Source organism: Aspergillus campestris (assembly GCF_002847485.1).
Source record: "Aspergillus campestris IBT 28561 chromosome Unknown P168scaffold_16, whole genome shotgun sequence".
Lineage (NCBI taxonomy): Eukaryota > Fungi > Ascomycota > Eurotiomycetes > Eurotiales > Aspergillaceae > Aspergillus > Aspergillus campestris.
The window spans coordinates 179,968-206,550 of record NW_020194351.1 but is presented as its reverse complement, the minus strand read 5'-3'; the positions used below and the strand labels follow the sequence as shown (position 1 = coordinate 206,550).

The 26,583-nt window shown below is 52.5% G+C and overlaps 11 protein-coding genes across 11 annotated transcripts; 5 read left to right on the top strand and 6 right to left on the bottom strand.

Moving 5' to 3' along the window:
- Nucleotides 1-90: 90 nt before the first annotated feature.
- Nucleotides 91-903, bottom strand: P168DRAFT_293709 (putative RNA annealing protein Yra1). Its single transcript, XM_024837861.1, has 3 exons — nucleotides 737-903; nucleotides 617-687; nucleotides 91-568 (listed from the first exon to the last, which is right to left on the bottom strand). The coding sequence occupies exons 1-3, from the start codon at nucleotides 860-862 to the stop codon at nucleotides 295-297; spliced, it is 471 nt and encodes a 156-aa protein (XP_024688669.1). The 5' UTR covers nucleotides 863-903; the 3' UTR covers nucleotides 91-294.
- P168DRAFT_79338 (uncharacterized protein) lies at nucleotides 832-1,598 on the top strand. The gene has a single exon (XM_024842149.1). The coding sequence runs from the start codon at nucleotides 944-946 to the stop codon at nucleotides 1,421-1,423; it is 480 nt and encodes a 159-aa protein (XP_024688668.1). The 5' UTR covers nucleotides 832-943; the 3' UTR covers nucleotides 1,424-1,598.
- Nucleotides 1,599-2,793: 1,195 nt separating this feature from the next.
- Nucleotides 2,794-4,005, bottom strand: P168DRAFT_260691 (ESCRT-III subunit protein VPS24). Its single transcript, XM_024834673.1, has 2 exons — nucleotides 3,662-4,005; nucleotides 2,794-3,607 (listed from the first exon to the last, which is right to left on the bottom strand). The coding sequence occupies exons 1-2, from the start codon at nucleotides 3,707-3,709 to the stop codon at nucleotides 2,969-2,971; spliced, it is 687 nt and encodes a 228-aa protein (XP_024688667.1). The 5' UTR covers nucleotides 3,710-4,005; the 3' UTR covers nucleotides 2,794-2,968.
- A 204-nt stretch (nucleotides 4,006-4,209) lies between these two features.
- On the top strand, nucleotides 4,210-5,311 carry wos2 (Hsp90 cochaperone SBA1). Its single transcript, XM_024837860.1, has 4 exons — nucleotides 4,210-4,381; nucleotides 4,542-4,867; nucleotides 4,921-5,157; nucleotides 5,218-5,311. Exons 1-4 carry the CDS (start codon nucleotides 4,351-4,353, stop codon nucleotides 5,296-5,298), a joined length of 675 nt encoding a protein of 224 aa, XP_024688666.1. The 5' UTR covers nucleotides 4,210-4,350; the 3' UTR covers nucleotides 5,299-5,311.
- Nucleotides 5,312-5,789: 478 nt separating this feature from the next.
- Nucleotides 5,790-7,895, top strand: P168DRAFT_293704 (translation machinery-associated protein TMA46). The gene is made up of 4 exons (XM_024837859.1): nucleotides 5,790-6,250; nucleotides 6,311-6,328; nucleotides 6,435-6,985; nucleotides 7,053-7,895. Exons 1-4 carry the CDS (start codon nucleotides 6,191-6,193, stop codon nucleotides 7,462-7,464), a joined length of 1,041 nt encoding a protein of 346 aa, XP_024688665.1. The 5' UTR covers nucleotides 5,790-6,190; the 3' UTR covers nucleotides 7,465-7,895.
- A 234-nt stretch (nucleotides 7,896-8,129) lies between these two features.
- On the bottom strand, nucleotides 8,130-10,774 carry P168DRAFT_300223 (Fcf1-domain-containing protein; the record flags this gene model as incomplete). The annotated part of the gene is made up of 7 exons (XM_024838399.1): nucleotides 8,130-8,557; nucleotides 8,653-9,237; nucleotides 10,117-10,189; nucleotides 10,241-10,406; nucleotides 10,458-10,621; nucleotides 10,654-10,686; nucleotides 10,739-10,774. The coding sequence occupies 7 exons, from the start codon at nucleotides 10,772-10,774 to the stop codon at nucleotides 8,130-8,132; spliced, it is 1,485 nt and encodes a 494-aa protein (XP_024688664.1).
- Nucleotides 10,775-13,743: 2,969 nt separating this feature from the next.
- Nucleotides 13,744-18,947, top strand: P168DRAFT_330633 (WD domain protein; the record flags this gene model as incomplete). The annotated part of the gene is made up of 4 exons (XM_024841604.1): nucleotides 13,744-14,104; nucleotides 14,157-14,280; nucleotides 14,331-14,642; nucleotides 14,698-18,947. The coding sequence occupies 4 exons, from the start codon at nucleotides 13,744-13,746 to the stop codon at nucleotides 18,755-18,757; spliced, it is 4,857 nt and encodes a 1,618-aa protein (XP_024688663.1). The 3' UTR covers nucleotides 18,758-18,947.
- A 231-nt stretch (nucleotides 18,948-19,178) lies between these two features.
- Nucleotides 19,179-20,511, bottom strand: P168DRAFT_293699 (putative endo-1,3(4)-beta-glucanase). Its single transcript, XM_024837858.1, has one exon. The coding sequence runs from the start codon at nucleotides 20,459-20,461 to the stop codon at nucleotides 19,238-19,240; it is 1,224 nt and encodes a 407-aa protein (XP_024688662.1). The 5' UTR covers nucleotides 20,462-20,511; the 3' UTR covers nucleotides 19,179-19,237.
- Nucleotides 20,512-20,988: 477 nt separating this feature from the next.
- Nucleotides 20,989-21,934, bottom strand: P168DRAFT_276497 (putative glycoside hydrolase; the record flags this gene model as incomplete). Its single annotated transcript, XM_024835568.1, has 5 exons — nucleotides 20,989-21,032; nucleotides 21,078-21,130; nucleotides 21,183-21,358; nucleotides 21,410-21,441; nucleotides 21,493-21,934. The coding sequence occupies 5 exons, from the start codon at nucleotides 21,932-21,934 to the stop codon at nucleotides 20,989-20,991; spliced, it is 747 nt and encodes a 248-aa protein (XP_024688661.1).
- Nucleotides 21,935-22,091: 157 nt separating this feature from the next.
- On the bottom strand, nucleotides 22,092-23,368 carry P168DRAFT_313585 (oxidoreductase, short chain dehydrogenase/reductase family). Its single transcript, XM_024839679.1, has 4 exons — nucleotides 23,255-23,368; nucleotides 22,910-23,205; nucleotides 22,521-22,818; nucleotides 22,092-22,452 (listed from the first exon to the last, which is right to left on the bottom strand). Exons 1-4 carry the CDS (start codon nucleotides 23,297-23,299, stop codon nucleotides 22,363-22,365), a joined length of 729 nt encoding a protein of 242 aa, XP_024688660.1. The 5' UTR covers nucleotides 23,300-23,368; the 3' UTR covers nucleotides 22,092-22,362.
- Nucleotides 23,369-23,877: 509 nt separating this feature from the next.
- P168DRAFT_276491 (zinc finger HIT domain-containing protein) lies at nucleotides 23,878-25,521 on the top strand (the record flags this gene model as incomplete). The annotated part of the gene is made up of 5 exons (XM_024835567.1): nucleotides 23,878-23,969; nucleotides 24,075-24,424; nucleotides 24,476-24,593; nucleotides 24,654-24,873; nucleotides 25,006-25,521. The coding sequence occupies exons 1-5, from the start codon at nucleotides 23,923-23,925 to the stop codon at nucleotides 25,519-25,521; spliced, it is 1,251 nt and encodes a 416-aa protein (XP_024688659.1). The 5' UTR covers nucleotides 23,878-23,922.
- Between the last annotated feature and the right edge of the window lie 1,062 nt (nucleotides 25,522-26,583).

The following is a 26,583-nucleotide window of genomic DNA, read 5'->3' as shown; positions in this document are numbered from 1 at the left end:
GAGCTGCCAGAAGTTTTGACTACTGTACAACTTAGGGCCTTGCTCGACGACAGCAATACGCATGAATAGCAGCTACACTCTACTCCGTATTACCAAGTGAAATGCTCCACATTCATTGCGGCTGTTATTAAATACATACATTCTCTGCACCCCCGTCCATCATAACCCAAGAAAAGGACGTCTTAAAAAACTAAAAGAAAGCCGATAATAAAGAGTAGAAAAACTAGAAAAACACGTCATGAAAAGGAAACAAGAGGTCCTCCGTCAAACTCGACGGAAGGGTATCATAAGCGCTCAGGAGATCTCCGCCATTCCCATATCCTCTCCACCGTTGGCGGCAGGCTGGACGTTGCCGTTCGGGGCGGCACCCTCGGCGGGGTTGGAGTTCTCCGTCGACTGGAAGTAATCGACCATCTCGGCATCCAACTCCTCGGCGGTCTTGGGCTTGGGGCGGTTCGCACGACCGCCGGCAGCAGCAGCTCCGCGGCGACGGCCGCGACCACCACGTCCGCGCGTGGCTCCGGCAGTCTTGGTGGCTGTGGCAGGCTTCGGCTGGGGCTTGTTTTGACTGTAAAAGATGAGCAGTTATTCAGTCGTAAATCAGGGGGAAACTTACACCACACGCTCGCCAAGAGGCTTCGGGGCGGGAACGTTGGGAGCGCTAGAGGCATCAACAACCACCTCGATCTAGAATGGTTAGACTATAGATACAGGTATACAAGGTAAGGGATCCCACCTTCATGGGTCTTCCGTCAACGAGCAGTCCGTTCAAATCCTTCGCAGCCTTGGCCGCAGTCTCGGGCTTGCTGAAAACGATCGAAGCGATGCCCCGGCTGGTGCCGTTCTGGTTGTAGGTGAGCATCACCCGCTTCACGGGACCTGCAGATTGTGTGAAGTAGTCCTAAAGACGAACCGAATCAGTAATCGAGCTCAAGAATTAAACATGAGATCGGTATCTGGCATAAACAGAACATCGAAGCGTAGTAACGGCCCCAAGTCGAATGAGCATCAGCGAGAGCACAGCGTGGTTAGTACTAGCAGAGCCCCGCTCTACTACGAAACCCGTAACCAATACAACAGCCAACCATATCAAACATTCCGACCGTACGTAAAGCATCCAACAAAAGTGCAATATCCTGCACCCATTCTGCCCGCAACTGCCCACCGCCCGAAATGTTCTCGCTCCAATGCACAGGATGCGACATGCTGGAATACCCCAGTTCCAGTGTGCGGCAATAGAATGAGCTGGACGCATTATCCCAGAGCTGGAGCATTATCCCAGACGCTCCCGAGAAACTCTATAGAAGAGCGAGAGATTGGCATGGGTTCACCCCAAAGTAATAATGTCTCCGACTGCAAGAAAAGGCATTCGCCATGTGCCGTGTGTGATGGATGCTCCGTCAAGTTTCCCACGTATGCTTGAACTACTGCTGGTCTGCTGGTGCGCTCGCTGATGCCCGTCATCCGCGATGCGTTGAGGAGACATGGCAAGACGGGACGAGAGAAGTATGGTGTATTTCAACCAGATTGGCACAGTCCGCGACGCGATCACGCGGGGATCTTGGATCAACCCGTCGTGCAATATGCGCGTTTTGCTGGACTACGACAGAGCTCAACTTCATAGACAACCGCCTGTCTGATCTGGCGGGTATGATTTCCGAAGGAGCTTTTGTCTATGCGACACCATCACAGGAGATAAGGTATATGTATCGCGTGTGGCAAGGTCGTGATACGAATGGAGGCCGTTTGCGCTCGATAATCTCGACGAAAGAACATGGCGATGAAACCCAAGGCGAAGGCCTCTCGATCAACATACCTTGATATTGGCCTCATTCACATCGGCCGGCTGTGTCGCGTTAGCGTGTATTCAGTGGATTGAGATGAAACGGAGAAAACTTACCAAGCCGCTGACCATGATTTTACTCTCAGTCACTCTGGGTCGTCCATTGTGGTGGACGGGCTTTGCAGCGGTCTTGACCGCCTTCGTGTTCTTCTTGACTCCGCCAACAGCAGGGGCGGGCTTGGGCGCAGCCGAGCGGCGACCAGAGCCACGACGAGCGCCCTGGCGACGGTTGACGAGGATCTCGTCGAGCGACTTGTCCAGCTTACCCGACATATTGATTCGAGATGGATAGAGCAATGGAACACGAGTTGGCAAGTTGGCAAGTTGGCAAAGTTGAACTCCGTACGTGAGTTCAGGTGTGGCGTTGCAAGATTGGTAGCAACGGAAGGCAGAGTACGAGAATCTGCTTCAAAAGGTTGGATCAAAGACACTGATCAATAGAGATGGATGATTTGGAGATAGATGATTTGGAGATAGATGATTACGCGATGATGAATAACGCGATGCGGGATGATGGAGAGACAGAGGGAGAAGGAGGAATGGGAAGATAAGCAAGGGCGGAAAGATGGAAAGGAAGTCACGGGGATGACTCTGGCCGTTTGGCGCTAGGCTGTGTTCGGATGGGGAATGTATTATGTAAGCGGTGCTTTTCTGACACTGGGATAATAGGGACAACGGGGTTATGAGTATCAATTGAAAGAGATTATTGATGTTTATTGAGGAGTAGAATTTCAGTTTGATAGTTAATATTTGATTGAGTAATAAATACCGACTCCTTGAGACTATCCAATTTAGGAGGTTGACCCAGAACTTCTTATCGAACGCTTATATATATCTGAGCGGGACACGACGCTCACTAATAAGCAATGTAAGATATATAAAATCAATTATAATAGCTTAACTCTACTATTGACAAAGATACACCTAACGATTTAATACGCAGCCGATTTCTTAATACTTACCACTATTATATAGCGCATAACGACAGACCACTAAGATTGAATAAGGACCGGCCTTTATATATAAGATGTATAAAACAGAAACAGTTGCACCGCCAAACTCCCATACAACACAAGAACCAACAAGGGGGGAAAAGAAACCAAAGTTCCTAACCCAGTGCCAACGCTAGCTCTTCAAAGCCTCCAGCCGGTCCCGCATCTCTCCCAAAGTGGCTTGCCGAGACTCGAACTCCTCCTCGTCCACCTTGGGCTCTTCCACCGGCGGCTCCGTAACGGGTCCTTGCGCTTGCGACAGCTTACCCTGGAGGATCTCCTGCAGCACCTTGTCGACTTCCTCCTCCGCTTCGTCGTCCTCGCCTTCGTACAGTTCGTTGTTCGGCATCGCATCGTCCACTATCTCCTCAATGATGCCCGCCCGCACCAACTCAGCCGATAGATGATGCATGGTCGACGACAGCTCCGGCAGACGGACCAGCGTATTCACGTCCTTCATGATCCCCGTCGATTTCTTCAGACTGCCCTGGATCTTCCGTACCGCGAACGCCTCATTGACCTGCATCTGGACGCTTTGGAGTTGCGCGCGGCTCGTGTTCAGACGGGTCGACTGTTTGCGGATGCGAACGAGCTCTCGCGCGAAGGTTTTGGTTTCCGTCATGGCCTGCTTGGATTGGGAGGGGTTTCGCTCGGCTCGTTTGGAAGCGTTGATGATGAATTGTCGGGTTTTGCTCTCGAGTTGCCTCAGCTGGGAGATGTCTCGATCTAGTTGACGGGTGTTGGCACGGATGAGCTGGTTGCATTTTCTCATCTATTTAGAGGATGGTTAGATAGAATGGGCAAAGTAGGGTGTGATGAGCCGTACCTGTGCCTGCGGATCAGGTCCGAAGAAGACTGCTTTTAGAGTTTCCATGATGGGTGATTCTCGACGAGTGTTCAAGTCGTTAGGCTTGAGAATCGTATGCGAATTCAAAAATCGTGATATAATAACCAGAGTGTCCTGACAAGTGAGCAGTAGCGTAGGAAGATATCGCAGATCTAGCCTGGGATTGAGGAGGAGCCAAGATAGGCGGGGTACTGTAGTGAAAGGCTCCAGACACCAGCGGACAGCTCCACCGATAAGCAAAGATTAATACCACCCCTCACAGAGAGAATGATGCAGTCCACAAACGCTTCTTTCCGGGTATCAATGGCATCGTTGCCTAAGAGGGCATCCAGAATGAAAGCGTCGATGGGTGGCCAAGCAGTGGACAGTCCGGGCGCTGCTGAGTCATGACCACACATAGCACTGCATAAGACACATAAAAGTAAGGCGGTGACGTACTGCCCAGGCACTCAGGCGACCGACCGCAGACAAACCAGGCAAACGGCGGGAGAGTTCCAGTACATTCTACGTTAACAGCATCACTCGAGGGATCATCCAGCTCCAATTTCACTCTAGCTTTCCTCTCTCCATTCTTCCTCCCACCTCGACCTCCATCATACTCTATCAACATCATTCTTCTATCTTGTTCTTTTTCTTTAAACTCTTTGTGACTTTACTTCTATCTCATAATGCCTGAAGTTCCCACTCTTCACCCTGAGGGTATGTGCTGTTTCCGTCCCTCATGCTTCCCCGCTTTGCTCGAATGAATTATCTACCATCCCATAACTCCCCACTATGGGCGATTTTGGCTCCTCGATGATTTGATTTGATATTTGCTCTAGACCCATTTTGAATTGATAGCTGATATTTTTTTCGACAGTCACGTGGGCCCAGCGCTCGTCGTCCACTGAGGCCGAGCGCAACTACCTGTACGTTGACATCAAGGCCCCCGATGTCGAGAAGTCCGGTGCCAAGCTGTCCATCACCTCGACCAACGTCTCGTTCTCGGGATACTCCAAGAAGGGCGTCAACTACGATGTCTCCCTCGACCTGTACGGCGAGATCGACACCGAGCACACCAAGGTGAACCACAGTGACCGTGAGGTGGAGCTGGTTCTGCGGAAGAAGGAGCTTAAGGAGGAGTACTGGCCCCGTCTGCTCAAGTCGACCCAGAAGGCCCATTTCCTGAAGACCGATTTCGACAAGGTATGCTCTGGATTTACCCGGAGAAACGAGAAGAGTTGCTGACTGGGGAACAGTGGGTTGATGAGGATGAGCAAGACGAGCAGCCCGAGGATGACTATGCGAACAACATGGGTGGCATGGGTGGCATGGAGGGCATGGGCGGCGACCAGGGCGGTCTTGGAAACATTGACTTCTCCAAGCTCGGTGGCATGGAAGGTCTGGGCGGCATGGCCGGTATGCCCGGCATGGGTGGTATGCCCGGTATGGGTGGCATGCCCGGCATGCCCGGCGCTGAGGGCGCTGGTGAGGAGGTACGTGATCGGCAGTCCCTTATTCCAACCCTCTTCCATAGATGAGTACTGACTGTTTAGGACGATGATGATATGCCGGAGCTCGAGGAAGCCGAGAAGGACGAGGGTTCGGCCAAGTCCAAGATCCAGGAGGTGGCTTAAATGACGATTAAATGACGATGGGCAATATCCGTAGTTGCAGGACGAGTGACGCATGACTCAAAGAAGTCAATGAAAAATCCTTGAAAAGCGGTGTTATCGACGAGGCTGCCGTGCGTTGTGATATTCGGATGTTCAGGCTGGCGAGTGCTAGTTTACGCTGCTGCCGACACTTGGCCGGCATATTAGGTAGTACATTATTGGGTTGAATAGCCCGCTTACGAATAATAACGACGAGTATTCTGGCTCGTTCGTTCGTACCTTACTCCCTATTGACTGTCTTCACAGTAACTCGTAAGATCGGGTGTGTTCTGTTGTTCTGGTTAGGGCTTGGGCCCATCTGCGACCGTACATTGATCGACATGACGTCGAATCGCCCACAAGATGATTACCATGAAGACCACCAAAATTCTACAATAATAAGATAAATCGGGTTTAAGAATATTTAAAGGGACAGACAGTAAATAGGTACTACCTTAAGAGATTGAGGCCAGCCAAGAGAACCATCATTGGCGGAGCGCAGAGATGAACTGATTATGTTGGCAACCGCCACACCAAATCAGAATCCGGCACCGAAACCCACTGAGTGGAGGAACAACTTTGAACTTTGACCTTGAACCTCCCACCACCACCACGCTTTATTACCTACTGATACCCTTTATACCTCAAAAAACCCCCCCACGATCGTTGGTTTTGGACGGAGTTCGTTGACTTGCTTCTCACGAACGCTGGACGACCTCTGGCAGTCTCTTTCTGTCATTTCCGCTACTTGATTCCCTGGGACCACCCCACTTACGACTTTTACTCGCCTTATTGTGGGAGCGAGGCTGTCCGCCACTGTCGCTGGCGCGTCCCCGTTATTTTATACACAGGTTAACAAGGAAAAACCGCCATCATGCCGCCCAAGAAGCAGCAGAACAATGAGCCGAAGAAGAAGAAGACGGTCGACGACAAGGTTTGTCCCGGTCGCATGGTCCTCTTCCCTGGGATGGAAGGCTAACGATAATTTTGATAGACCTTTGGCATGAAAAACGTACGTAGCCACCAGTTATACCCAACAATACCATCAATACCCCGCGAACCCTACACCTGCATCTACACTCCCGCCCAAGGACCCAACTGACGGAGATTTGCCACAGAAAAAAGGAACCCAGGCCAAGAAACAGATCGCTCAGATGCAGGCTCAAGCACTGTCCAACAAGCGACCTGACGAGAAGAAGAAGGAGGCCGAGAGAGTCCGGCTCGCAGCGGAGAAGAAGGCCGCCGAGCAGGCCAAGAAGGAGGCCGCGGAGCTGTTCAAGCCCGTGCATGTTCAGAAGGTGCCCTTCGGCGTGGACCCCAAGACCGTGCTCTGTCTCTTCTTCAAGCAGGGCAACTGTGAGAAGGGCCGCAAGTGCAAATTCAGCCACGACCCCAACGTTGAGCGCAAGGCGGCTAAGATCGATCTTTACACCGACTCGCGAGACGTCAAGGCGGCTGAGGAGGAGACTAAGAAGGCCGATACGATAGATAACTGGGATGAGGAGAAGCTGCGCAATGTCATTATGAGCAAGCATGGAAACCCTCGCACGACGACCGAGAAGGTCTGCAAGTTCTTCGTCGAGGCCGTCGAGAACCAGAAGTACGGCTGGTTCTGGACTTGTCCTAATGGCGGCGACAAGTGCATGTACAAGCACAGTTTGCCACCTGGGTATGGCCCCCCTTCTTCTCTCCCCGACGTGAATTTATGTCTCGTCGAACCATACTGACAGTCACAGATTCATTCTCAAGACAAAGGAGCAGCGGGCCGAGGAAAAAGCTCTCATGGACAAATCCCCCCTCAACACCCTGACACTAGAGGACTGGCTGGAGTCCGAACGGCACAAGCTGACGGGCGACCTGACGCCCGTCAACCCCGAGACATTCGCCGCATGGAAGAAGGGCCGCATGGACAAGAAGGCCGCCGAGGAGCAAGCCCGCAAGGCCAAGGAAGCCACCGGTCGGTCCATGTTCGAAGCCGGCGACTGGCGCGAGGAGGAAGAGAGCAGCGACGAGGAAGACGACGACGACGACACCTTCAACCTGGAGGCGCTGCGTCGCGAGACGGAGAGAATCCAAGCCCAGAAGGAAGAGGAGCGCCTCGCGAAGATCAACGGCGTCGAGTTACCAGTTGCAGGTCAAGCAGTCTAGGGCTGAGCGCCCGCCTGTTGCCACATTCCCAAGATTTACCGAGATACCGAGATTCTTGGGGCTTTCGGGTTACGGACCTGTCACACTGTTGCAGAGCAGTTGTACCAGGCATATTGTCCGGGCCCGTGGTGTTTGATCAGACGCTGGAAGAGCAATGCAACTGCTGGTTATATTTGGTTGTTTTCAAGACATCCTGAATCGCTTTGTGTGGTTTTCGCGCTCTGATGAGCTCTGGGGTTGTCCCCCTCCGGCCCGGCCGCTGCTTGATCCGGATTGAATGAGCCGGAGAGGAAGGCGGAGGGCCATCTGAGGGGGCGCAAGATTGAGATAGATCGTGTGATGGATGGATGGGGAGGGAGGTTTATGAGTTCATGTTATGCCTGTTTGTAGGTAGAAAACTTTTCGTTGCTAGATCAACTGTTTTCTTATTATTCTTCCTTGATCGTTAGGTGGTATCCTGGATTGTATCAAGAGCTCTAGCAGCTATCCTGAATTACACTCTCCTTAGGCATCATTGAAATACCCTCACCCTTGCCTTACAGTCTAGTATCTACTAGACTACAGTACCAACATACTACATGCCACATGATAGTGACAGGATATGCCTACCGTGAGACGTCTCTAACCAAACATGTCCATAATACAATCTATACACCGAAACAATACTACAACGACGCCCTCTGCAAAAGCCCATTCCCCTGCACAATATCCAACACATCCCCCGCAACCCCCCAAGACAACTCGAACCCCCTCCCCCCAGCCCCATAAGCATGAACAACAACCTTCCCCCCACCCACCCTCTCCGCCTCAATCCTCATCCCGCCCTCCCTCGCCGGCCGCCGGCCCACAATGTCGCGGATCACGTCGAACTTGCCCCCGCTCTCCGCCGTGAACGGGAACCATTTGGCTGCGTTGGAGAGTAGAGTTTCGCGCGTTTGCGGAGACGGGTGAGGATCCCAGTCGCGCGGCTGCTTGGTGCCTCCAATTATGGTCCCTCCGCCGAGAGGCCGCGGGATGCAGAATGACCAGCTGCCGTCGGTGTTTTGGCGCGTGAGGGTCATTGTGCAAGGGTTGCGGACGAGGCATGTTTGGCCTGGTTGTAGTTAGTTAGTTATCATTGTCGGCAACGTCGGGAAGTTGCCACTGTCTAGATGGATAGGCGCAGTAGATGAATAGGTGGATACACACCTCGAATGATAAACGACTTCGGATCCCCAAATCCCATCCCCGAACAATTAACCACCGTCTTCACATTCCCCGCCAAATGAAACGCCTCCATCACATCCCCCAACGTATACTCCCTCACCTGCCCCCCCTTGAGCACAAACTGCCGCAGCAGCCACGCACAGTAAACAGGCGAATTGACCGCCACCGACTTGTAGCGGACCCCCCATTTCGTCGGCGCGGGACACTCCTCCGCCGTCAGCTGGCGGAAGCCGTCCAGATGCGCGTACGCATTGCGGATGTTCTCCGGGTCGAGGTATTCCGCGGGCGGATTCTCGAGGTGCTCGACGCCGTCGACGATCTGCACGCCTGCGCCGGGTTCTTGCGCCGCGAGGGTCTTGAAGTGCTTGTATGTTTGCTGGGCTTGTTTTTCTTCGCGGACTGCTTGCGGGGTGGACCCTGGGACGGGGCGGTAGTGCGCGCCGGCCCAGGGGGATGCATAGTTTAGTGAGGTTGTGTTGGGGAAGTCTCTTGCGACTATTAGGACTTGTTGGGTGCGTTGGGTCTCTTGTTGGAGACGGAGGGCGGTGGTGAGGCCGAGGACGCCGGCTCTGATGTTGTTAGCTGGTTGTAGATTATGTAGGCAGTGGAGGACTGGATGTGTACCCGACAACAACGATCGTCTCTTTTCCCTGTGTCATCTTGAGGTTGGGGATTGAATCTCTGATCGAGTCATGGGGAATGAGGGAAATCGTGGGGTTATGAGTGTCTCCGATAACTACCTACTTGACTAGTCCCGGCCCGCATTCAACTATGGATCCCTCCGCGATCGGGAATGGTGCGCCGTGATTAGGCGATTTCTTTTATGTCATACGATGCGTCGATGCGGCATTTTCTGGTTGTCTTGTTGGTAGTGAGAGAGATATTATCTGTCATTGAAATTGTGGGTATGCTTTGTCTTATCTATGACTCCGTGTTGGGTGACGTCGCGTCTTTGTCTAATGATGCTTCCGAGGTATTCGACAGCACCAGTATGGAGTAATGGTGATGGATGATCTACATCTACAAGACTGAGATAGTAACCCGAATATAGATATATTCATTTGTTATCATGAGTCATAATAAGTCAATTGTGAGATCCTAGTATTCTATCCCCCATTGTACTCCAAGATGATATAGTATATGCTCAGGAGCCACCCGGCTCTTATCCGCTAATGGAACACGCATGGTCCAAAGCGACCTGACTGAACAGAGGGCCATCTTCTAGTTCAATAGTAACCAGGGCAAGCGAAGCAGCGGTCAGTCCGAGCAACGCCGCTGTTCAACGCCCAGCATGTATACTCAAGTTCTGGATGTAAGGAGAAAAGTTCCGGATTCGGAGTTTTCGTATTGGGTATCAAATCATGCGTCTCAGCCTCGTTCATTCAAAGTGGTCAGGAAGCTTCTCAATGGTGAATTTCCCTCTAGCCACCTTCATCACCGGCACACCGGGGATCTTGCGAATCCGTCGAACGAGGTCCTTATCGTTGGTCGCCACGATGTAGATGCGATGTTTCGTTATCTATTCCGCAGTCAGTTATCCCATTCTCCTGAAATACGATGAACCACCTACCCGATCGACAATACAGTCATCCGCATAAGTACCCGAGTGACTGCACCGCACTCGCTCCCATCGCGGATCCTTGGCCGTCCGCAATGCCAGCCGGAACTTGTCACCTAGTTTTTCCAACTCCGCAATCGTGCAGTCCGTAAACGTCGGGATACATTTGGCGTACAACCTGGTCAACGATCAGCGCCCGGCCATATGTCCCACCCAACGTGAGTCTTACAGGTCCATCATAGATGTGAGCAGATCTTGCTTCGTGCGAATAGCGTGGGAGACGAAATTGGTATCGACGAGGACGTGGTAGGGAGGACCGAGAGCGGTGTTGGCCGTAAAGAACATGTTCGACGGGGCTTGCGGAGCCTGTGTTGTGAGTTCGTCTTTCGGCTTCTCTTCTTTGGCGCTGGCCGGGGGTTCTTCACGCGCTCATCGCGCTGTTTGATGGTGCGTTTCACCTAGCGTAGTCAAGTTAATAGGTGCCTCGATCGCAGTCGTGAGGAGATTTACCTGGGCGAACTTGCGGGTTTTCTTTTGTACACCCATTGCGACACAGTATAGAATGAACAAGAAGTGAGAATTAACAAGAATAGCGTATGAACACAGCCAGGTAGGTAATCATCAATTCCGACGATGTCATGGATTGTATGGCGAGAAATATTCTACAAAATCTTCCGGCCCGACTTATCCCCGTATCACCATGTGACCTTATCGCTATCGCCGCATTGAGTCACATGACTGTCTCCAAAACAAGTCACGAGACGAGTCGGGTTCGAATTGATGGAGAATAAAACAGTTCAATCAACTAATTTCTCCGAGTTATCACACCGTCTATCATACTCTCATCACCTTTCCAGCCAGTGTGCTGTGATGTGGTGACACAGATGCATCGGTTCTGACTCGTTGCTTTGCTGTTTCAGGTGACGGATGTATAATTCCATTCTGACCGGCAGGTATAGCTATAGCTGTCGTTCTGGATTCTCCATCGGTCTAGACAATTGCGTCAAGGTTCAACGAATCAAGCCTGGACCATTCTTGGTATTTTGAAGCTCGAGTCCAGGCCCCATCGCTCGTTGACACGGTGATCAGCCCCAGAGCTCTGAGGCTTGACAGTCACATCGGCCAGGATGCGCCATCACGGTCTGAGCTCTCAAACATCCCCGCATCAACAGCACTAGCCATGCCACAGTCACAAAAGCTGTTTGCCGATCACATCACCCTGCGTCCACAATCAACTGAAGGATTCGTGATAGACTTGAGCTTTGTGTCTTATCGATGATCCTTTTCCCTTCGTCTTATTCAGTTCATTGTGTTCGTTAATATTACCGTTGTTGATACTAATCTTTTCCTACGAAACCGGTCTGTCGCTCTAAAACCGTGTCAAGGCGCTTTGATACACAGGTGTTCTGCGCTACGATTGGGATGGTCGAAGGTCGGATAAAAACGCTGTTTGTTTGGCTATTCGTTACTGATAACGATTTGTGTTTGATGCCTGCCATTCGCGTATTTGGTTATGAAACAGTCAAGGACATCAACGACTGCAGGCTCATGGATCTGATATATAGTCATGTCCTGATCTGGGTCTAATGCACTTATGTGGAGAATCTTCCTTTCCACCAACGGCGACCTCTGAGTGAGATACGACCGCTATTCCTCGCACGTCCATCCCAGGTAGCATCTGCTGCTGCTTTGTCGTACCTCGCAATGATCGCAGGTGTGATTCGGTCGGTGGTATTTCTAACAACCGCCCTTGGGATATTAACAGCAATCCTTCCCCAGCGCTACGGCCTGCGATTGGGGAAGCGGGTCGTGGTCACTCTCCACCAGTCCAAGCACAATGCTCGAAGGGACCTAAATACGCGCCCAGGTGGTCAGTTGAGGTCAGAGAGGGGCCTTGTGTGGTTACTGATTGGCGGAAGGCTGTGATGAGACGTGCAGCATGAAGAAACGCCTTCTGCACTCCGCGGCCAATAAGGGCCCATCATCACCCGAATCCCCGGTGGGCACCCACCCGAGAGCCCATGCAGAACGGCCGGATGTATGCAAACCCTTTACACTTCCTGCCATCATTTTTGCTATTAATACCACGTTTAATTTTATGCTATTTGATTTTATTTTCTTTGATCGCTGACGTCCCGCCATGCCTTCCCTAGTGTGACAATTGGCCATGGGTCTCTTGTCGCTCGAGCTTAGTCGCAAACTTTCTGCTCCAATCCTCCGTACGTGCTGAACTAATTGGCCTTCTAGCTGTAGATTAAGCCAGGGCATGATCACGGCTCCATACCCTATAGAGATGCCTTCCACTGCGGATAGGTATGATGCTCCTGGCAAGGATGGGGCGATCGACTGCGAGACCTCCCGATCAGGACCCATCGCTGCATGCTCGTTGGTGAGCCCATGCCAGAGCCACCAGCAGGATCGGATGCATCGCGACGGAGTTCGATTTAACTTGTCCGCTAATTAGGTCCTCGAACGGACACTCCGTGCTCCCGTGATAATATCCTGGCCTGAGAAGCGCCGTCAACCTATCTTGGCGCGAGCTCTAATTGCTTGATGCTTGGAGATTTCGATCGTCTTGTCGCCGTTGCCTTTCGTGACGCCTCAGATATTTGATAGACCACCTATCAGGCCTCATACATGGAGGCTGGGCTCTGGAGGCCGACTGAACGAAAGTGCGCCTAAGTAACCAACTGTATCTCTTAGGTGCGACCTACGGAGTCCACAGCGAGGATCGCTCTGTCAATGCGTCTGATCTACCTGGTCGCATTTCCCTTTTTCTCTTCCATCCCCCCCGCCTCCGCTCTTTCTTTGCTTCCCCTCCATACTCCTATGCCGCCAACGTGCTTCCCGCTTAGTGCGCTTCCCTCTTAGTCCCTCACCTGCATCTTTCTTACTTTCCACTTGCATGTTTGTACGCCTCGCTTGTTGCTTCGTTGTAAAATTAAGGACATTAGTTAGCCTCCTGTCGTGACCGTCCTTTTTCCTCTCCACCCCATCACCAGGGCATATCGTTGTGCGAACCGCTCTGTCGGTTCTTTGCTGGTTCTTTGCTACTCGTCTCCTAAGTTTCGATCACCGATACTCGAACGCAGGTCGGACTCTTTGGGAGGTCGCAGATTGTCTCATTCTCCTCACACAGCGACTCGTGATTGCTACGTGCTCTGTCGCCAGATCCTACGTTGCACCGGCGCTTCCCGACATTGGTCCCGACAACATTATTCCGAGTCCAAATTATCGGTGCTGATTGTGGAATGATTGAGAAATTCGACGCATAGAACCTGTATGCTTTGTGGAGCTCGATGAGCAGCTGTGGACTATAGCCGGCGCTGTTTTCATAGCAGTTAGTTCAGCTCCATTCTGACCGACTCGTGACGCCGAAGTTAGCAGGACAGGACACCTCAGCACCAAACAACGGACAGAGAAAGAAAACTATACCATTGGAGCTAAGGTATCACTGAGACATGGTTGAGCTATCATGGAACAGAAACCCCATTCCAGACTCGCGATCTACCAAGATGAAGCCAATCGTTCCTCCGGCTCCTCCGATGACAACCCAATCCCAAGCTTCTGATGCCAAGTTCGACGCATGTGCCTCCACTGCCTCCTTGTTTCTCTACGCCCAGGGATCGGCGATCCTATGCTTGCACCATGATACGCTCGCTTTAGAGTGCCGGTTCGAAAGCCACCAAGCCGATGTTCGCTTCATATGCGTAGACAACGTGAGCGAAAGGGGTGCAGGGAGGTTGGTTGTGAGCTATGATACCGGGAAAACCGCCATCGTCTGGGATCTATTTACGGGGAGTGTCATTGCCAGGTTCGCATCTTTCGAGGAGCTGCAGGTCGCAGCCTGGATGCGAAATGGCAATGTGGCTTTTGGTACTGGCCTTCAAACCTGTCGTTCGAGAGCTTATAACTGACTGAACAATAGGCAATGCCAAAGGTGATGTAATTCTCTTCGAGCCGTCGACATCAGAACACATCTCGTGCCGTACCATTTTTGATCCTATCACCGCCTTAGCACCCGCTATAGATTGCCGAACATACTCCATCGGGTACACTCTCCCAAACTCCTTTGTTATATCGTGTGTTGATCAGAGCATAGATATCAAAATGGATCCATTCTCATCGCTACCCTCCATCCGACGTTCTCCATCCTACATACCATGTCTACCGCTCGAGGCCCGTCGCCGATTGTACAACTGGCTTGGCATGCCTCGTCATCGAAGCAGAAATCGGACATGCTGGCTACCCTGTCGTCGGATGGTGATTTGCGTGTTTGGAGCGTCGCAAAGCCACCTGGAAAGGAAGCGCCTCGGGTTATCAGAGTCCTCAAACGATCAGATGTTTCTTCCTCCTCGGAACCGAAGTGGATGGCATGGTCAAAGAACGGAAAGATAATCCAATATCTTGATGGGTTGGTTGATTGTTCACCGATGGCTTGTTTGAAAGCTAATCCAAGATTGTCATAGAGAGACATGGGCCTGGGATGTGAAAACTAAGCACGTCACCTACGAACCTATACCGACGGTAGAGAGCCCTCGTGGCTTAGCGAGCTATGGCCCGACTGCTACTCTTTTCACCCTTGGACCTCAATACACCGTGCAGCAGTACGACGTGGATAGCCCGGCTATGGTGGCAAACGTGCGTCATGTTCCACCTGGTGCTATGCCTGCCCCATTGGACGAAGCTAGAGCCCGCGCTATGCCTCCACGCTCCTTACAGGATCCTCCCGACATGAGAGAATCAGGGTCCATGTTCCCGGCGCAAGCGCATTTCGATCCTAGCGGGATCGACGCCGTGCGACAGCAACGAGCCGAAATGGAGAGTCCAGTATCATCCCGAAGCCACGCAAACTCCGTTAGTTCCAAGGCTTCATCGGACAAGTATCGAGCAGGCACATTTTCCCCACCTAGCAGATCTGGGCGGACCGGGACGTCTTTCTCGTTAACATCGGCCAGTGAGCGGGATACACCCCAGCCGTCTAATGCTTCTTACGCATACGCCCCCTCCGTGTCGATGTCGTCGGTGAAGAGCTCGCGTGCGGGATCGCGTTTGAAAAACGAAATTCAATTTAGTCCCGCGGATAACAAGCCTGCCGACCTTTTCCCCTTTACCCGTGCACGCCTGAATGAGGTACCTTACGGGAACAAACGCCTCCTAGACGAAGCGCATCTGAACCCCGATGATTTGCGCCGTCAGATGCTCAGTGTCGTCTTCGGTTGGAATGGCGATATCGGAGATCTGATCCAGGATGAGCTCAGCCGCCATCGTCCGGGCAGCCACAGCGCCGTTTTGTTGGCCCAATGGATCGGCCAGTCTGATGCAGATTACATGGTGTCGATGATGGGCCCTGGCCCTGCCTCTGTCGTGGATTGGATGCTCTTAGCTTTCAGCCAGATGAATGGAGAATCCCAGGCCAACAAAGTGGGGCAGGCATTCGTTCAGAAGTTGCTCGAGGCAGGGGACGTACATACTGCAGCCACGATACTGCTGGGTATCGGTGACAAGATCGATGCCATCGAGGTCTACGTGTCGCAAAATTATTTCATGGAGGCGATTCTGATGACGTGCTTGGTGACGCCGACCGACTGGCAGAGACAATCCTATCTTGTCCGACGGTGGGGTGAGCACGTCGTCTCGCACTCCCAGCAACAGTTGGCAATACGCTGTTTCATGTGCACCGGCGTGGAGTCTTCCGACCCATGGTCCCCACCGGCGGCGCAGCAGGTCACGTCCTTCGCGGAGGCGATCTCAGGGAGATCCCCGATGACATCGCCTGAACCCCAGTATCAAAACCCGGCCAACCTTCTCGCGCCAAGCTCACAACCACAGCCTACAGAGAACAACCGCCCGTTGAAAACACCGGCACTGAAGTTGATTACGTCCTTCGATTCTCAACCCGGCAAGAAGTTCCGCTTCCCGGGGTTGAAATCAGACGATCGAACGCCTACGAACGCGCCCGGAGTCACGCCTATTGCAGAATCTGCCGTTGTGGATTCAGCACTGTCGCCCGGAGGATTCGGTTCTTACAAACTCAATAATGTTCAGAGTATCAATAATGCGATGGGGTCTCGCACGGGTACACCAGGCTTTAACCGACGACGTTTACCATCGATTGGCGAAACACCGGTGGACGTTCAACCCCCGTCATTCCCACCCAGGGGTGTGAACAAATCAGTCGACTACGGTTCAACTTCCGAGAACGAGGAGCTCGCCAATACGAGCCAACAAGATAACGAAAGCGAAGATCAACGTGGCCTTCTGTCTGCTACAAGATATGATCCCGAAGGTGCATTCAAGCCTAGCCCACAGACTGCGGTTCAGGCCACTGCGGATCGATTTGCTACCATCAAGGGGCTACCATCCCCCGCTCCGGGGGTTTTTGAGGCGTTACAGGAGCAGTCAAACAGTCATAATGGATCTAGAGATCGAAAACCTGATGGCCTTTCGCTTCGACTGAGCCAGGGAGAACACTCGCAGTCTGAGATGCTCGACCAAAGTGACTTTAGGAGTCCTGCATCGACCCTGAACAGTTACAACTCTGCTAGGAGCCCGAGTGTGAGCGGCCGGAGTATAGACCCCTATATCAGCAGCTTGGACGAGGCAAGCTATCGCGCAAGAAAACACCATCGTCAGCCTGGCCGCAGTCGGCGAAACACTGATGACTCTGCCGCAACGCACAAACACCACACGCGAAATACATCACAGGAGACTCGCGGTAGAGACGACAAACGATACGTTCAACCTGCCAAACGGTCCCCGTCTTCCCCCGTTCCAATGTCTTCAGAGGAGATCATGCAGTATAGCGTCGCGGCACAAAATCAAGACGAACACCGTAGAGCCAAGCAGTCCTCCAAGACGCGCAGCTCAAGCCGAGTTCGCAAACCACGCTCACGGAATTCCTCTGAGCGCCGAAAAAACCGCTCTTCAAGTCGCGCCCGAAACGTTACTTCCGGCAGAGGTGATCCGTCGAGCCGGGGTCGCAGCGAAGAGGTTCAAGATCCAAGGGCTAGGTCACCGTCGTCACCGGTGCCCATGTCCAGTACAGATGACAGTCTACGCCTCGTGACAAGCGACAGAGAACGACTGCGGACTCGCCAGCGCAGCAGTAGTCGTCGTCCGGACAAGGGCGCGAGGAGAGAGCCTTCTCCCGATGGGCGTCAAACTCACGACCGTTCCCACAGCCACCATGATATTGGGCCGATCCAGATCATACAGGAACCTCGCGAAAATGCTGATGATGGTGAAGGTCCATTGCTGTCGAGTATGACATACGGAGCTCCCTTGCTGTCGAGCAAGTCGTACGAAGCTCCATTACTATCTGGCAAGTCGTACGAAGCTCCAATGCTATCGGGCAAGTCATACGAAACGTCCAAACCGGACAACAGAACCGTTGAAGTCCCGCTACTCTCGGGAAAGGCATATGAACCCCCTTCAGTCGAGGGCTTGATGTATAGTCCGCCCGCCATGTCAACCGAAGAGCGAAACCTACACTCGGCCACTGCACCCGCGATGGGTCTAGCCGAACGCAAGAGAAAGCAACTCGCGGCTGCAGAGCTGGAAGCACGACGTTTGTCACTAGCGCGGAATCCATCAGCACCCAATATCCCGTTCCCAGGTGAAGCTCAGATTCGGGAACCTCTGGGAAGTCCCCCATTCTCGGTAAACTCGTTCGGTCCACGAACGCCTGGCAGGCGGAATGTAGCCACGAGCAAAGAATCCCCCGAGTATCCCAGCAGCTCTGATTCGAGCTCTTCGCAGTCTGGAGGGCCGACGCGCTTACCCACGACCCCGAAGGCCATGCGCCATCCGAGATACAACGGCTACGAAGAGGCCGGTCCGCCCGTTTCGGACGGTCTCAATCTGTTGAGTGATGCGCGCTACCAAGAGGATGCAGAGAGAATCGGCCGCTCAATGTCCGTACCTGTACCCGAGAGCCAGCCGAGTACCAGACCCCTGGACATGCCAATGCACCCGCGATTCAACCCCAACCTCCCACGAAGTCGCTCAACAAGCCGAAGCCGCAACCTAGGCCACCACCGCGAGAGCAGAGAGTTCAGTGGCGTTGGCGGTTACAGCTACGGGGGCTCCCCCGTGAGCGTCAGCATCGAAGAGACAATCGAAAACGCCATGCTCCAGAAAAGGGGCGAGAATCCTCCCCTCCTGCCAGAGCTCCAACACCTCAATCCGCCACCTCCACCCCCTCCCCCAATCCCCCTGTCGGGATGTGCCTCGCCTCGAGAGTCTTCCGGTACGATCGACATAGCCATCGACAACGAGAACATGGGCCGGTTGCTTCCCCGCGCGATGACTGCTGCGCCTGCGCTCAGCGTGGAAACGCGCCCCGTCGTCCAGTCCCGTCGGATGTCCCTCGAGCACCGCCGCGGGAAGAGCGTCAACGAGAGCTTTACCTCTAAGATTCGAAATTTGACTCGCATGGGCAGTACTAGTCGACCATCTGATGTATGGGTACATCCGGAGACGCGTGTCCCGTATGAAACTGTGGCTATGTCTGATGGTCGGTTCTAACGCAACCATGTTTTAACATGGATGAATTATCTGCTTATCTTGTCACGATTAACGACTTTTCTTCTTGTTTTCTTTCTTTTAATCTCCTTTTTTTTCTTTAATTTTGATTCATGCACTAGTTTGTCTTTGCCTGCTTGTTGGACTGATATACCCTTCTGTCTTCCAATGTGGTAAGATTCACCAAATCTACACACCTTCCAGTTGGATTGTTAAGATTTCTTGATTTTATTAATAGTTCTATTCCGTATCTAAATCGGGCCCGCAAGGGCAGATAATATGATTTTTGATCCTCATAGTATTAAAGACCCATCCAGGCACTGCAAAGTACCACTAGGACGATGTAAATTTTATTTATTGGGATTATGGAACAAGGCCTGACTAGTTCAATAACGAAAAAAGATTCATATAACGCTGTATTGACAGCAACTCCTTATGCCCCTAATAAAACAGTAGTTAAATACATACACCCCAACGTGCATATCACCAACGCTCCCACCCCTTCCGCTCATTCGGCTCGGTCGATATATTCCTCTCAGCCTCAAGCAATCGATCGAACTCCTCTCGCGCTTTCTCCCGCTCGCTCACGCTGTCGTTGCCGTCTGCGCCTGCTTTACGTGAATACGGGCTAGGCTTGATATATGCGTCGTTCGCGGAAGTCGAATACTGCGGGTTGGTGGTTCTCGTCCCGTTGTCGGACCGGATCCGGTCCCAGGCGCCTGTCTTGAACGTGCCCCGCGATACCGGTCCCGATGCAGGCGGACCCCGGTACTCTGCTGCCACCGGGCTGGCGTCGTCGTCATCGTCTAGGAAGGTCTTGCCGCTGTCGCGCGGCGCGCTGGGCTCGTCGTCCTTGTTCGCATCCGCGTCGCGCTTCGCATCCTCGACCTTCTTGGCATAAGATCCCCATCTAGCAGACTGGGAATCCGAGGAACCAGATGAAGTCTCCCGAGCATGATCCTGCGAAGAGGCCTCCCACGACCCATGCGCCGTCTCATCCGCCACCGGGCTCGCCTCGTCCCCCTCCGACGGCTGCGGGAGCTGCCCAGCAGCCCTCCTCCGAGCAATAGCAACCTCCTGCTTCATCTTCTGGTTCCCGACGTCCTTGTAATGCTTCTTGAACGACTCGCAAAAGTCCTTCAACCGCGGATCCGTCGTCGTCATCACAATCTCCTTGTAGTTCATCACCGACTGCAGAAATATCGTCGCCCCAACGCCCCAGAAGAACAACCGGCCCAGCGACACCGCCAACGTCCGCCCCGCAGCAGACGGCTCCGTCCGCCAGTATTCGCCGAACCCCTGCGCCATGCGATTCACGTTGGATAGCCCCTCAGCAAACGTGTCCGCTGGGCCCTTGCTATCACGCACGTAGAGACCGTACCAGTCGGTTTTCTTCGCGCTCCGGTACGACGAGATTGCGCCTCCGATGATGCCGAGTGGCCACCCCAGTCGCTTGCCGTAGACGGCCATGCTGCCGAGCTCGGTCCACGCGTCTACCTCATCTTGTCTCGGTAGGCGCTGGAGGACCACGCGCGAGTCTTCGATCCGCGTCGTGACGTATGTCGTCAGGGCGGCTTCGAACCGTCCCCGGGTGAGGAAGCAGACTTGGAGGCCTGGGAAGTGCGGGTAGTTGACGGAGGAGGTTCTGATTTGGAGTGGCGGGTATCGCCAATTCGGAGGGGTGAGCGTTCCGTGTGAGTCGGCCATTTCTGGGTCCGGAGTGAGTTGTTTGTCGTTGGTTGGGAGGATACGATTTCGGATGGGTGTGCTGATGTGAAGAACGTCGTGAGTGGAGCCTGGGGTAGCTCACATTCGTGCAGATTAGTCAGCTGTATTTATGCATCGTGTATTAGAATTATTCCCCTTGCTTTGGCATCTTCATCCACTCAACGGTCGATCTACTGACTTTCTTGTCTCTCAATCTTCATTCTTTCATTCGGAATTCTCTAATGTTGATATTGTCATATAACACAACTTATATAACACAATCAATTTTTTACAACCCATAAATCCTCCGCTGAGCAGATCACCACTACAATATCAAGCCATCCAAGCATTGGCATAGAACCACCTACAGTGGTAGTTCGACCGTATCAATCTGTCGCACTATAAAATGGCTATAAAAGGGTAACCACAGAGCTCAGAAGTGTCTAGATAACCTTTGTAGCTGAGTGGTATTCTTTGCCACAAAAACACAATAGTAATTCTCCACTGCTCAGTTACAATCCAGTCTGTCAAATCTGTTCGAAAGAAAGGTTCCGAATGCGGTAAAAAGTGTCTATCCGGTCAGCTTTATTCATATGCAGTTACACGTGCCACTTACCAGTATCAGGTCCTGGAGTTCCCGACGAGCCTTCCATTTGCAAGTTGATAATCCTGCAATCTTATTAGAGTAACCCCTTGAGGAATATTCAGAGGCGACACTCACAAGTGCAATGGCTTCCCGACATATTCTCCCCCGTGCTGTGTCGCCATGAGGGTATCGTCGAGGTAGAATTGGACGGAGATGTTCGTGCCGTCTACATCCCGAATCTCTGTCTTAACGGTGTGGAAGTCATCGGGAGAAGCGTATTCGGTGTTGTGCTCTTCGACCTCGGAAGAAGACTTATCTTGTCAACATGGTCTGCACCAATGGCCGGAAGGGCAAAAACTCACGTTGAAGGTGTTGAAGCTGATATCGCCGGTTCCTAAACACCGACCAGTCAATACATACCAAACCATATATGAAGAAGACATACCCTTCCACTCCGCCAAATCAATCTCTGGCGGCCAGCTCTCCGCCCCATTCAACCAAAACGCAGGCCAAGTGCCCTTGTCCACAGTCGCCTGCAGCTCAACCGAAATGTCAAACCCGGAACCAGCCTCCACAGTAAACGTATCCTTGGAGTGCACCGCGCCAGACAGGTAGTGGATCTCGTCTCCGCCCTTGGTGGGCGGCTGTCCGCTGGCTGGCTTCGCGACAAGCGTCAAGGTGCCGCTCTCCACGGAGACGTACTCGTGCTCGGTGGAGTTGCCGACCATGCGCGCGGAGCCGTTGTGGTCTTCGCCCCAGGGGTAGAGGTAGTCGAAGTATTCTTCGAGGGCCTCGTTGGAGTCGAAGCAGGATGCGTCGATGAGAGTTTTGCCCGCTTGCGCTAGGGGTAGGAGGCACAGCGTGTAGGAAAGGAGTTTTGAGTGCATCTTGTTGGTTGGAAGAAGGTAGGCGATGATGCTGACTGGATGGTAGGATCGTCTGAGATGATGGATGCTACTTATACTATCTTGCCTTGTCTAGTGCCTCATATCCTGGCTATGCAACATAGTAGCTACTACAACAGTCTGAAATCGTATTCTTACTGTTAAAATGCAATCGATTAATCTCACTGAAACATAACACATGCAATAGATCAACCGGGACATGCTCCGAACGGAGAGATCGACACGCATCTTGATCAAGGCGTCATGTTTCGGAGCAACACCCGCCCGTCGACAAAACGGTATCAGTCGCTCATCTTTCCAAACCGACACAAGGGTGCAATGTTCTACCGATATATTAGGAATTCAATTGGTCAATAGACTAGAAAACAATTCGTCATCGGTAGACCCCCGTTTCAAATATAATAACTCAACTACCACTTCTCCACATACGGCCTCAGATCAAGCTCAAACCCAAAGGTCGTGCGGGGTTGCGTATGCAGATGCCAATATGAGTCCGCAATCTAGATAGAAAATAGTGGATCAGTCGTAGTTCCCAATACCAGCTCCAACTATCATGGTGAAAACCTACGGCATCAGGATCCAGCTTGGCGTCTTCTTGCTCAAACTGCCAAGCCTTCGTTCGCGGAATGTCAATAACACCATCGACAATAACATGCGACACATGCACGCCCTTGGGCCCGAACTCGCGCGCCAGAGACTGCGCCAGCGCGCGCAGGGCGAACTTCCCCGCCGCGAAGGACGAGAAATTAGCGGACCCTTTCACGCTGGCGGTTGCGCCCGTGAAGATCAGTGTCGGGGGGTATTGTAGACCTTTGGCCTGGAGGAGGAGGGGCAATACCCCCTGTGCGAAGTTGAATCCGCCTTTCCTGTTTCAATATCAGTGACGCAGGTCCCGATATTGTCTTCCCCTTGGGGTCTTGGCGGGGGGGGAGGAGAGAGGCTGGAAATGGAACAAACCCCTGGCTTTCGAATCCCTGGGAGAACTCGGTCTCGGTTAATTCGAGAAAAGGCTTGCGTACGAACCCCCCGCCTACGTTAAACACGGCCGCTGCGAGCGAAGAGCCGTGGTACTGTTTGGTGATCTGATCGAGCGCCGAGTGGACGCTTTTCGAATCGGACAAATCGGCGCGGATGCCCAAGGCTTGGCCGCCGGCGGTGTTGATTTCCTTGACGAGGGGATCAAAGTTCGCTGAATTGCGCGCGAGAAGAATGACGGAATATGCCTGTGCGAAGCGTCTGGCAATGGAGGCGCCCTGTGTTGGTTTATCAGATGAGTTCCATATCGAAGTGACGTTGACTTACGGTGCCGGGACCCACACCGGCGATGATAGCCAAGGGTTTTGTCATTTTGTTTTGGGCGTGAATACTGCGTGTGAGGAGTGGCTGGTCAACTGTTCCCAGACTGATCTATACTGCTATTTATGTCGGTGGATGTCGTGATCCACTCCGGCGATGATGGAGCCTGCTTAGAAATCGGCGCGGAGTCGAGTACGATGACCTCATTGATTAGGAATGAATTGTCGCAAGGTATCATTCTGTTCTACTGACTACTGATCTAGACAGCTTACACTGGTGTGCTGGGACTCCGCGTCTATACTAATTCATGATTTACGAATGTAGGGTTGATGATAGACAGATGGTACAAGGTGGTGGCTATCAAAAGCCACGACAAGTCGAACATGATATAGTTGCAACATCTGTGATTTGTATGGGGTCTTGTAGTCATTCTCTAACACGACCAGTTTAACATGTTGGATATTTGCGTCTGGCTCACTCTCACTCTCAGCAATTGGGTCTATCTATAGTGAGAACCTGTGATGGATGGATATATATGCCTCAGGCACCTACCTTATCGATAAGCCGACCCAGATTTTCTCTCTGATTCTCATCGCAAACCACTTCACCTCCATCTATCATCTTGACCATTCTCTCTAACCTCTCTTCCACGGACCCACTAACAATTCAACGAAATGTCCACCGAAGAAGACTCTCTCCTAACAGATCTCTGCACAATCTGGTCCGTCTCTCCTCCCCTCTTCAAACCGACTTAAACCAGCATCAGTCAAATCAACTACACCTTCCTATATAATACACTAACTAACCTCATGAATTCAAATAACAGTCACATCCACCCCCCCAAATACCGCTGTCCAAGATGCAGCACCCGAACATGCTCCCTCCCCTGCTCGAAACGCCACAAACTCTGGTCGCAATGCTCCGGCGTCCGCGACCCAGCTGCCTACCTGCGCCGCGCCGACCTCGCCACTCCGTCTGCTTTTGATCGCGATTTCAACTTCTTGACGGGTATTGAGCGGGGTCTGGAACGCGCTGAGAGGGATGTCGATCGGAGGGATCTGGCAGCTCCGGCTGTGCCGTCTGGGGTGGATCCTGCTGTTGTGGGGTTGGATGGGGAGGGGGAGGGGGTGGAAGGGGGGGGTGTTAAGCGGAGGAGGGTGGGTGATCATGCATTTGGTGGATCATCTGGTGGTGGTGGTGGTGGTGGTGGTGGTGGTGGGAGGGTAGCACTCGCGAAAGGCGAAGGTGCGTTTTTGAATAATGCGAAAAATGCGGGCGTGGTTGTGATTAGGGCGCCTAAAGGGTTGAGTCGGCGGAGGGAGAATGCTTCGAAGTGGAATACACGGTTTGTCTTTGCTATCTGCAGATGTGGACGGACATCGCTAATATGGATCATGATGGGCAGACACAAATGCCTCAACTGGCTCGTCGAATGGCTCGCCCCGTGCCATCCTACGGACTCCGAAAGGAGGAAACTGCGCCATGTGATGGAGTCGACTGCGCTGGCGGATGCGTATAATCAGGCTTATCCGCTGTCTAAGGAGGAGAGGGATGCACGGGCGGTTTCGACGGATGACTCCTCTGTACAGATTCAACAACAGGAGGGGGAGGTAGAGAGGCAGGATGTATTGTCGGAGACGGTGGATGTTCCTGCTCGGGTAGAACCTGATGCTAGTGAATTGACTCCTACGCCTGCCCCTACTACTGCTCCTACTCCTGCTGCTTCTACCCTTGTCGCTACGCCTACAGATATCGAGACAGCTACAGATACAGCTACAGCCACCCCTACCCCTACTCCCACTCCTACATCCGCAGCTACACCTACCGCTCCAGCTCCAACGACAGCTCCAGCTCCCCCCACCACAACACTCACCCCCAAAACACCAACACCAAACCGCAAAATCCACCTCTACCTGCACCGTCCCCGCACGCCCACCAAACACCCAGTCCTCATCCCGCTATCCGCGACCTCATCGCTAGCAGCGGCTCTTAAAGATCACACCGTTCTTGAGTTTCCTACTATTTACGTGCTGCCTTATTCGCCGGAACGGCTGTTTGGGGGTGGGGAGGAGTCTTTGCCGTTTATCTTGGAGGAGGTGTTTCTTAGAGAGAATCCTGATTTACGGCTTCAGCTTGAAGGTGAAGTTGAAGTTGAGAATGGGAGTGGGAGTGGTGAAGGGGGAGAAGATGGGGAAGTCGATCTAGGAAACATCGACGAAGGGACTGTTGTGGAGATGTTGCAGAAGGATTTACTGGTTCCTGCTGATTCTTAATGATTGGGGGGTTGGTTTGTATATATATGCATATAAGGAGTATATTGTCTAATGATGGATGTGCTGGTTTGCTTTGGTTTGTACGGTTCCACTGCGTTTGGTTTGGACAGTCTAGTTTGGACAGCACTGGCTAAGTATAGGGTATAGGTCGAGTGAGAGTATAGATGTAACTACTTGTGAGCGTATACTCCATGCCATGGCTTAATGGATGGATGGATATACTTATTTACCTTGACCATACCCTTGCTTACCCTTTGTACCGCTTACCGTGTATCGATGGTCTATCGATGTCCATCGAGAGGGAGGGTAGATCGGGGGTAGAGTAGACTAGATCGGACACCGACGACTAGGAGCGGCTCACGATATTCGAGTACGACGATCGGTGGAAATGGAAGACGGTCTGTCTAGGTAGGTTAATATCACTGCTCATTGTTCACTAAAACAAAACCAACACCAGCCCGAACAGAAATCACTAAACGCTAATGCAATGCTAAGTACAATGACAAAATCAACAGGGTATCTTATAACTATCCGTGCGCCTTCCGTGCTGTCAAACAGCAATGCTTGTCCGGGCTTGAAATGCGAAGGCTGACTATCTGTCTACTGGTAGACGGACGTTCCTATCGTACATGATAGGATAAGTGGACGATCCGAAGATCGGCGAGCTTGTTTGGAGCTCGAGTTCGAGGCGGTGTCCTCCTGCTGACGCTTGTGCAACAGCATGAGATGGGCATTGGGGCCCCCCGACCTCATTGTGGGGTTTGAATGTCACAACAGCAGTGTGATATGCCCGTCTTGACATGGTAACCAGGTGTCAGACATCTGACAGGAAACCATGAACGTGCATGGCTCATCAGGCGAACCCGAAGAGCGGTAAGGTCATGGATACACCATGACCAGTCGACAAGACTGGCATGGCGACCCAATAATCTGGTCGGGTCACAACCAGAGAAAAAGGCTGTACAAGCAGCCACATGACAACTAAAAAGATGTCGATTCACTTGACGCATTCGTCGTCTAAGACGCCGCATCAGACAGGCCGTATTGTTCCGTCTTCTGTCC

What these genes read in the sequence shown, in the direction of transcription:
- P168DRAFT_293709 (XM_024837861.1), bottom strand. Translation starts at nt 862, where the DNA reads ATGCTCACCTACAACCAGAACGGCACCAGCCGGGGCATCGCTTCGATC. An exon ending in TTGACGGAAGACCCATGAAG is followed by an intron (nt 688 to 736) that starts GTGGGATCCCTT and finishes TAACCATTCTAG; the next exon opens with ATCGAGGTGGTTGTTGATGC. An exon ending in CCTCTTGGCGAGCGTGTGGT is followed by an intron (nt 569 to 616) that starts GTAAGTTTCCCC and finishes CATCTTTTACAG; the next exon opens with TCAAAACAAGCCCCAGCCGA.
- P168DRAFT_79338 (XM_024842149.1), top strand. Translation starts at nt 944, where the DNA reads ATGAGATCGGTATCTGGCATAAACAGAACATCGAAGCGTAGTAACGGC.
- P168DRAFT_260691 (XM_024834673.1), bottom strand. Translation starts at nt 3,709, where the DNA reads ATGGAAACTCTAAAAGCAGTCTTCTTCGGACCTGATCCGCAGGCACAG. An exon ending in GACCTGATCCGCAGGCACAG is followed by an intron (nt 3,608 to 3,661) that starts GTACGGCTCATC and finishes TCCTCTAAATAG; the next exon opens with ATGAGAAAATGCAACCAGCT.
- wos2 (XM_024837860.1), top strand. Translation starts at nt 4,351, where the DNA reads ATGCCTGAAGTTCCCACTCTTCACCCTGAGG. An exon ending in TCCCACTCTTCACCCTGAGG is followed by an intron (nt 4,382 to 4,541) that starts GTATGTGCTGTT and finishes TTTTTTCGACAG; the next exon opens with TCACGTGGGCCCAGCGCTCG. An exon ending in CTGAGGGCGCTGGTGAGGAG is followed by an intron (nt 5,158 to 5,217) that starts GTACGTGATCGG and finishes CTGACTGTTTAG; the next exon opens with GACGATGATGATATGCCGGA.
- P168DRAFT_293704 (XM_024837859.1), top strand. Translation starts at nt 6,191, where the DNA reads ATGCCGCCCAAGAAGCAGCAGAACAATGAGCCGAAGAAGAAGAAGACG. An exon ending in AAGCACAGTTTGCCACCTGG is followed by an intron (nt 6,986 to 7,052) that starts GTATGGCCCCCC and finishes TGACAGTCACAG; the next exon opens with ATTCATTCTCAAGACAAAGG.
- P168DRAFT_293699 (XM_024837858.1), bottom strand. Translation starts at nt 20,461, where the DNA reads ATGGCCGACTCACACGGAACGCTCACCCCTCCGAATTGGCGATACCCG.
- P168DRAFT_313585 (XM_024839679.1), bottom strand. Translation starts at nt 23,299, where the DNA reads ATGACAAAACCCTTGGCTATCATCGCCGGTGTGGGTCCCGGCACC. An exon ending in CCGGTGTGGGTCCCGGCACC is followed by an intron (nt 23,206 to 23,254) that starts GTAAGTCAACGT and finishes AAACCAACACAG; the next exon opens with GGCGCCTCCATTGCCAGACG. An exon ending in CAGGGATTCGAAAGCCAGGG is followed by an intron (nt 22,819 to 22,909) that starts GTTTGTTCCATT and finishes ATATTGAAACAG; the next exon opens with GAAAGGCGGATTCAACTTCG.